At 53.2% G+C, this 8,773-nt stretch overlaps 1 protein-coding gene across 13 annotated transcripts in view; it reads left to right on the top strand.

Moving 5' to 3' along the window:
• Cacna1g (calcium voltage-gated channel subunit alpha1 G) overlaps positions 1 to 8,773 on the top strand; it is a 63,280-nt gene that overhangs the window by 2,334 nt on the left and 52,173 nt on the right. For all 13 annotated transcript variants that reach the window (XM_055620205.1, XM_055620200.1, XM_055620201.1 and 10 more), the window contains exons 2-5: positions 5,376 to 5,487; positions 5,644 to 5,777; positions 6,096 to 6,193; positions 8,151 to 8,310. In XM_055620205.1, coding sequence (XP_055476180.1) covers positions 5,376 to 5,487; positions 5,644 to 5,777; positions 6,096 to 6,193; positions 8,151 to 8,310 — 504 coding nt within the window. The remainder of the gene's footprint in view (positions 1 to 5,375; positions 5,488 to 5,643; positions 5,778 to 6,095; positions 6,194 to 8,150; positions 8,311 to 8,773) is intronic.

Here is an 8,773-nt window from a genome sequence, read left to right as displayed (position 1 = left end):
CCTTCCTTCCTTCCTTCCTTCCTTCCTTCCTTCCTTCCTTCCTTCCTCTCTGAGCTGAAGAAAGGAGAGTAGGGGGCTCTGGGGTCTGTGGTCTCCCTAACTGTTATCTTAAATCATGAGCCTCCATCCCAAGGTCCCCTTCTCTGTGGCAGAGAGGGAGATGGGAAAAGAAGCCCTCTCCTCCACTCCTAACCACACCACGAGTGGGAAACCCCCAGCAATGGCCTATCGCCTCTTCCTCAGGCATCCTGGGGGCGACTGGAAGGTCCTGTCTCCTCTCCCTTCATATAACCCCTAAAAACAGACATTTTGGCAAACATCTCTGCCCACGTGCCCCATCTCCAGGTGGAAGATCTGGAGATAAACGCTTTCCTGGAAGGAGATGAGTGACCAGGGTTTCAAGAGGGATGAGAGGTGGGAGTCTAGCGTTGATCTTGAGTTTGGCCGAGTAGGCCCAACCTGGAGAGTCGTGGTCTTGGGTGTATAGTACCTATGTTCCTGTATCTGGACTAGTTAGCGGATTAGCTCAGTATGCTGAGAACAATTTCTTGGTAGAGGGGGTTACCTGGACTCTTACCCGCATTGTTCCCATTCCTACCCAAGTCACAAGGGCAAGTGTATTTCCACTGCCAGAGAGGGACTCTGAGCTGCCTTCTCCTTTCTCTCTTTGTGGTACATGCGAGGCTTCTGTTGGCTTCAGGAGTCCACAATGTGGGTCATGAAGACCCTGGTCCTGAGGGGTCTGAGGACAGTCTTTCCCTCCCTAGTTAACTGAAGCTAGTTAGCCTTTTTCTTATCATAGTTTTCTTGGCCCTTTCCTTTCATGGCCTCATTAAGAGGCCAGATTTCCTAGAGTGGAGATCTAGATGCAGGTACGGTGTGTGGTGTGTGTGTGTTAGGGAGGGAGGAATGACAACAAAAGGAAGAAGGGATAAAAGAAGAAGTGTATGTTTCTGTACTGGGAGAGCAGGGACATGGGCCCAACCAGCTCCCGGGCAGGCCACTGCCTCCCAGGGTACAGGGGAACGCTGGTCTCTGGCTGGTCTCTGCCGTGTGTTCCTTACAGTGTGAGGGCGTGCGTTCTGAGTTTCCCCTCCCGGGAAGGAGTTCCTGAGCATTCCCTCTCGGGCTGTTGTGTCACATCTGGAAGTTTGTGTAGGAGTTTCTCCAAGCTCAGAGCCCAGCACAGCTTTTTCTCATTTGGAAATCACAGGCTGGCATTTGGGATGCCGAGAGAGGAGGAGTGGGAGGGGGGCCAGAGGAGGAGAGGGGAGCCTGCCAGGAGTTGGGGGGAGGAGCAGGGGGAGGCCTGAGAGGCAGGAGTCCTAATGGCTTCCAGAAGTGAATGTGAGTGTGGGGCTGTGTGTCACTGTGTGTTTGAGTGTGTGCCTTTAGAAGGGAGGAGGCCCCAGGAATTTCTGTAGTCTTCCTCGCCATTGTACCTCAAGTCTTCCAATTTTTCCCAAGGGAAGATTCACCATTGGGTCCTCAGAGGAAGTGTGGGTGTGTGTATGTATAAAGGGGTTGCTCGAATCTTATACATTCCTTCGTCCCATTTCCAAACCCTGGACCATCCAGAGAAGATTCTTGGGAGAAGAGCTGGGGCAGAGAATTAAGTGGAACTTGGGGCTGGGGGGGGGGATTTGCAAATCTTTGGCAATCTGTCCCAGATCCTCCTTTCTTCTGGGTCATATAGACTCCTTCGCACACACTCTGTTCCACTGCTGGGGGACTCCCCATCACCCCGAGTGCCAGTTGGAGCCATTCCTGGGATTACCCCTCCACCCTGCCCCCCTTCCGCTGCTCCCGCCCCAGCTCTCACCCCGCCCTGCCTGCCTTAGCCGGGATGGCGACAGACACACTGCTCACACAGACACGCAGACATGCAGACATGCACACACACACACACACACACACACACACACACACACACGAGTCACAGACATTTGAATCAGATTTCTGGCCTATTTCCCCTCCCAAAGATTCCAGTGGCCCTTCTCTCCTGTCTCCTGTCTCCTGTCTCTGGGTGGGGCTGGCTGCCTTTCGGGCAGGCTTCAGTTTTCAGTTTAGTTGGAAACCTCTCTCCCCACACACCCACACACCGGAGCTGGGGGTGCATAAGGAGACAGGGTAGTTAGTTAGCGGGAGGGCCCTCTGTTGGGGGATTCCCCTTTTTCTGGAGAAAAAAAATGCGCGAAGGCCATCAGACTGAACCCCTGAATCTTTTTTTACTCTAGGGAGCATTGGATCCCATAAACTACCAACCTCTTTGTGTGATGGGTGAGGCAAGAACTTGCCCCCCCATCCCCCAACTCTTACTAGAAGGCCAGAATTCCTGGGTCCAGGCCAATTTACTCCTCAGTGTTCCTTAGTCTCACATTTCCAGACTTCTGGGAGGGAGAGAAGCAGCTAGAAGGCCTGCTCGCTGTCTGGGTTCACACCCTGGGCCCTGGGCCTTAGATCTATAGCTGCCAATCTAGGCAAAAGCTCTATCTGGATAAAAACCTATGGAGAAGACTCATTTGTGGCTATAACATGCTCTATTTCCTTCTCCCAGGAAGGAGGGGGAGGGATGGTAGAGAGGTCCTCTTGCACCATTCTCTTTTTCTCTGCTTTTGATGGTGGGTTGTGGGGAGGAGAAAGATCCTCCCCTCTCCTGCTCCCACCCTTTGGGATCCACTCCAGCCCGGACAGTCACCATAGCAACAGTAGACATGTGACCGCACAGGTCTCTCATAGTCACCATGGCAACCAGTGTCCCCCGTTCCCTTGGTTACCATGGGGATTTGTCACATGGTTTTTTCCCCCCAACCTGATAACCTGTGGGTCTCCCTGCTTCTCTTTCCTTGCATGAGGACAAGAGATCAGTCTTTGGCAAGGGGAGAGGATGTGTAAGGGGGGGGGGGGACTGTCTCTTTAATCACCATGGCAACAAATCCACACCACCTGGTGACACATTCTCCTGTTGTTATGGCAACAGAAGAACATCACACAGTGACATACTGCCATGTTCCCAAGGAAACAAGCCCCACCCCGAGAAGGGTGAAAAGAACCCCCCTTCACTATTCCCCTGTTCAGATTGTCTTAGATTTGCCAGTCCCTTTATACTTATCTACCGTGAAGGGAAAGCTGGAGTGCAAGGGATATACTTGAGTGCAGGCTGGATTGCCAAGGGGTCTGGAGCAGGGGCTTTTGGTTGAGAGCCTGATACGGGGTTATCTGGGGTCAGATTCTGACTATCCGAGGCCCCAGATTGTCTGAACTCGTATACACTAGGGACATAGCTGGGGACCCAGTTCCTCTGTGAAGTCAATTCTGTTCCTCCTTATATCACTCTAATGAATTTGTCACTGTTGAGGGAAACATGAATGGGGTGGCACATCTGGCTTCTAGATAGGCCGGTGACTGGCTGATAGGTGCGTTGGTTCATTCATTTGTTCCTCCTGTGCACTGATCATTTACTACAGACTATTACCCTGGGCTCTGTAGGGTGGGTGATGTTAAGGATGTGCAGAGTATCCTTACCTGCCAGGAGCCTGTAGCCAGCAAAGGAGAAGAGCCATGAATGTGGATGACTCAGTAGAGTCACTGTCATTGGGTGTCCAGAAAGACATCCTGGAGCCCCAGGATGTCTCCCCAACCATTGTTCTCAAGGGCTCCTCCTAGGCCCTGCTTCTCCTGCAGAAAAGAGTGGGCTAGCTTGGAGAGATCAAGCCAGTTATTAAAGGTAATTGTTTCCTTTCCTTTCCAAGTGGTGGCTTCCTCCCTGTCCCCCCTTTTCCAGAGTGACCCCTGGCTGACCCCCATTCTGGAGAGAGATCTCTTGACTATGCTCAGAAAAACAGCCCCATAGAAGCACTTTCATTTCCCCCTCTCACCTACTTATCCACTCCAAACCAAAGGATTTTCTTGTCTTTTTTTACTCTCACTCTTTTAAGAGACAGATAGTAGGAAAACCGAAATGTTTTAGGACTTCTGGGGTGCAAGGAACAGGTGATGACATGGGTGTGCACCCAAGAGAAAAGAGTCTTGGAATGGCGAGGGCTTCAAGGTGGCTAAGAAAGCAGTCCAGGGTTGGAGACTCAGCACAGAGGTGGGGTGTGGTGGGGGACAGCTGGGGCGATGGGTTTTGGATCCCTGAACCTTCCTGACTGTCTCTTTGTGCCTGGTGAAAGCCTTGTCATTCCATAACCAAGGCCAAGACAGGAATGGTCCACCGGCTCTGAGGCCCTGAGTGGACTGGTCACAGGAGGCCACAACCCCTTCCTCTTTCTTTTCTACACTCTGGTTTCTTTGCTCTTTTGTCTCACTTCTACTTTTCCACGAGGAAACCAGGCTTTCTGGTTGTGTATCTGTGGGGTCCAGGGCCTGGAACCTTTTTTTATCCAGAGGTTATCTTGTATATCCTCATGCCGAAGGGCTGAAGGTAAACCACTGGACAGAGCTCATCGTGCGGAAAGGCTCGTGATTTAGAAAGACTCCCCTCTGCTTCTAGCTGCTTGGGTTAGAAGGTTCAAGAGAGATGGCGGCAGCCTGGCCTCACAATGTATGGCGCTACTGTCCCCTCTGCACAGCTGACGCTTGTACTCAGCACAGGGCCTGGCATGGGTTGTCACCTTGATCCAAAAGCCACGGATGTGACTAAAGGCTGAGTGCTTTGAGAAGCCAGGGAGCTGGTGGTTGGAGAGAGAACCTGGGGCCCCCATGAATCGTTGGGGGGTGGGGGCTGCAGATTTAGGCTCTCTTGTCTGGTGCCAGGGCGAGCATGTGTCCCTGCCTGCCTGGGTAGCTATATTGCAGGGAAGATGACAGAGTAGACGGAGCCAGTCTCATCCTGGCTTCTTGAGCAACTTTGGCACATGACTTGGCTTCAGCTGTCTGGGTCTCGCTGTCCTTGGGTTGTGGGGAATAAAATGATCTACCCTGCACGCCTCATGGGGCTGTTGTGAGCGGCAGTGGTGGCACTGTGCGAAAGTGCGTGGTAAACTGTAAGGCAGGCTTAATCCGACCGTAGGTTTGTGTAACACATTCGCATACATTATCTCACTTGCTTCTCACATCTACCCGGTGAGGTGGGGAGAGGAAGATCAGATTCACAGCAAACTCACTGGAGCCTGGCATTTCCACAAGCACAATTGATTCTATTCCCTACATGGCTTGTGCAAATAGTCAGGGTATTTATGGCTTGCTCTAACTTACAAATGAAGGAGATGGGGTCAGAGAGACGAGAGGGCCATGGTAGCCCTAGATCCATTCATCTCACTTCTTGGGCTTCCAAAGGCGCTGGGAAGTATTGACAGGCAGCAAGTGTTAGGTGCGCCCTGGGAGGTGCGTCGGCTCAGGCCCTGGAGAGCTGTTTCCTTGACACCTGATACCTGGTTCGAGCGTATCAGCATGTTGGTCATTCTTCTCAACTGTGTGACTCTGGGTATGTTCAGGCCCTGTGAGGACATTGCCTGTGACTCCCAGCGCTGCCGGATCTTGCAGGTGAGTAAGTGTGTGTGCGCGTGCACTCGTGTGCTAAAGGAAGTGGTGATCTTAATGCCCTGAACTCCGTTCTACCAAAAGCCCTGATCCAACTCCGGATGGGATAGATGTGTCCTCCATTCTCCTCAGTTTCAGCAGCCCCCCTTCCCATTGTAGGCCTTCGATGACTTCATCTTTGCCTTCTTTGCTGTGGAAATGGTAGTGAAGATGGTGGCCTTGGGCATCTTTGGGAAGAAATGTTACCTGGGAGACACTTGGAACCGGCTTGACTTTTTCATCGTCATCGCAGGGTGAGGGCTTGGGTTTGGGTGGGAGACAAGTGGACAGATCTGCTTCTCTGGCTGTCCACTCAGCCAAGACTGGCTGCTTGCAGCGCTCTGGCCTGCCCTCTGAATCCCACGGTCTTCCTTTTGGGTCTGAGGAGACTGTCATAGTTTGGGGCGTGTCCCTGCACCCTAGACAGAGAGCTGATCTTCAGCCTCCATTGGTGGAGGAGAGGGGAGAGTCCTAGGTCACCCTGCCTTCTCACAGCAGGATTCTCCACTGGCCCCTTTCTCATGGAGTTGGCTTCAGACTCAAAGGGCCTCCTTCCTGGCTCCTCCCCACAGGATGCTGGAGTATTCGCTGGACCTGCAGAACGTCAGCTTCTCCGCAGTCAGGACAGTCCGTGTGCTGCGACCTCTCAGGGCCATTAACCGGGTCCCCAGTGAGTGACCCCTTAGCCCTCACCCCTGAACAGGGGGCCCTCAGAGGAAATGTGGCACGTGCGTCATGCATGATCTGACCATCTGAAGCTGACACAGAAAAGGGCTCAGTAGGGACCCAGTCAGAGAGCCCTAGCTCTGGTGGTTTCACTAGGAAAGATACCTGGGAAAACTTCCATCCCACTCATTTCAGCCAGGCTTTGGACAGAGTCTTAGAAACACCCCAGATGACCCCTTTCCAGAGGAATAAAGGTAGGTGGGGGCCAGTGGAGAGGCCATCAGACCAGCAGGAGGGGACACAAAGTGCCAGTGGTCTCTCCGGGGTTTTCATGGGTGTTTTGAACACTACTTCTCTCAAGACAAGGCCACTCCATGCCTTACCCTCCTCTGGCTGTGGTTGCATCCCGTCCCCCGCACCCCCCTCCCAGCTCTTACAGTGACTGCCGGGACCATTATCTAAATTAAACCGCATTGGTTTCTGGAGCCAGCAAAGGTTTGGCAGCTCCAGCTCCCCTGACGTCCTGCCCCTCCCATTTTGCAGGCCCCCTTTGCAATTCCCCAATCTACACGTGTTGCAGATGGTCCCCACTGAGGCCTGAGGAAGGGGCCCCTGTGCCCGACTTTATGCCTGATGCTGCAGTAGCTCTGCGTGTGTGTGTGTGTGTGTGTGTGTGTGTGTGTGTGTGTGTGTTGCAGTTATCTCTGGGAGGGCAGAGCTGCTGAGTGAGCCTGGGGTGGGGCATGACGCTTGGATGCTGCTGGGGGGGGGCCTAACAGAAGCCCTAGAAGAGGGGCGTGGCTGGCCTCCTCTCCCAGGTGACAGCTACTAGATTGATAGAGCTCAGACTAACCACTGCTGTAATTCCCTTAATGCAAGCCCTGAGGAACGGCTCTCGGCTCTCGGTTGGCTCTCCAAGGAGCTGAAGGGGGATGGGAAGAACTGAGGGGGACGAGGTCTGGCTGGCTGGTCAGGGCAGGGCGACTGTAGTCACCAGGAAGGTGCATCCGTTGCTGTGTTTCTGTTGTTTAGAACCTTTGCCCTAGAGGGAACAGGGCCCTTTGGGAGTCAAATGGGCCAATAGAGATCCTTCAGTTGGAAAAGGGCTTGGGAAGTCTGGGTTTCCTGGAGGTTTCCTTGCGCAAGTATTTGGGCTACTGAGTCCTAGATCTGGAGTGAGGAAGGGGAGTGGATCTCTAGCAAGGCTTTTATATGGGGGTGGGGATGTAGTGGCCTCGTCCCCGTAGGGAGCATTAACTGCTCTACTCCCAAAAAGACAGAGTTATGTCTCTTTAGACTTCGATTTCAAGATCTGGACCCAGCAGGAAACAGGGAACAGAGAAGCAGGACCCTGCTGTAGGGGTGGTTCTCAGAAACCCAGTGAAGTGCTGGTTGTCTTGGCTTCCTTCTAGCCTTCCTCCAGGTCCAACTTAGTTTCCCCAGTGGCCCCCTGGGGCCAACGTTTAGGAAGGCCAGGTGACCGTGTCTGGTGAGAGAAGGAAGTGGGAGGTGTGTGTGTGTGCCTGCGCCTTGGGGAGCAGGATTTGGAAGCACGAACGCCTAAATTTAAGTCCTGGAGCCTACATTTAGCAGCCCTCATCCTGAACAACTCACGTCACTTCTGTGAGCCTCAGACTTCTCATCTGTAAATTGGGGGTGAAATTATCAGCCCTCTGGTGACACTGGGAGAGTGAGGTGGGACTCAGAACCTGTGAGGGTTTTGAAAAGCCCAGTTTCTCTGGGTAGGTGGAGGTACTGCACAACAGTTAATATGGGTGGACAGAGGGGTCTTCAAAGGGCTTGCCTGAGGAAGTTAGGCGTGTCTGCGAGTCTCCCCCCCAGCTTAAATTGGGCCTTCCCAGCATCCCCAGGGGGCCCCCTTGGGGGAGACTGCCAGGCCTGTGTCACCCAGCCTAGCTGGGCCAGACCGGAACCCCAGCATGACTCTTCTGTCCCCACAGGCATGCGAATCCTCGTCACGTTATTGCTGGACACCTTGCCTATGCTGGGTAATGTCCTGCTGCTCTGCTTCTTCGTCTTTTTCATCTTCGGCATCGTCGGTGTCCAGCTGTGGGCAGGGCTGCTTCGGAACCGATGCTTCCTCCCCGAGAACTTCAGCCTGTGAGTGGTGGAGCCAGTGGGTGACAGACTGGGGAGCTGTGGATCTCTCCGAGTCCCTGGCTTCCTGTTGCCATGGATATACCTGTTCTCATATCTGGCATGCATTTTGGTTCTGAGGCCTAGCCACACATTGGAATAACCTGGGGCATTTTAAAGCCCCTATACGCAGGTACTCCCTTCCAGAGATTCTCATTGCATCAACCTGGGCTTCAGCTTGGACCTAGGTATTTTAAAAACACCCCAGAATCCAGGCAAAGTGGTGCACATGTTTATACTGGAGAGAGTTGGGTGGATCTCTGTGCATTTCAGGCTGGCTTAATCTACATAGTGAGTTTCAGGTCAGCTACAGATACATAGTGAGACCTTGCCTGGGGGTGAGGGAAGGAGGGGAGTGAGGGAGGGACGGAGGAAGGAAGGAAGGAAGGAAGGAAGGAAGGAAGGAAGGAAGGAAGGAAGGAAGGAA

The sequence above is a fragment of the Psammomys obesus genome, unplaced genomic scaffold, assembly GCF_907164565.1.
Source record: "Psammomys obesus unplaced genomic scaffold, mPsaObe1.curated_primary_1811, whole genome shotgun sequence".
In the NCBI taxonomy this organism is placed as follows: Eukaryota; Metazoa; Chordata; class Mammalia; order Rodentia; family Muridae; genus Psammomys; species Psammomys obesus.
Note: the sequence above shows the minus strand (reverse complement) of the source record. Positions and strands in the feature narration are given on the sequence as shown.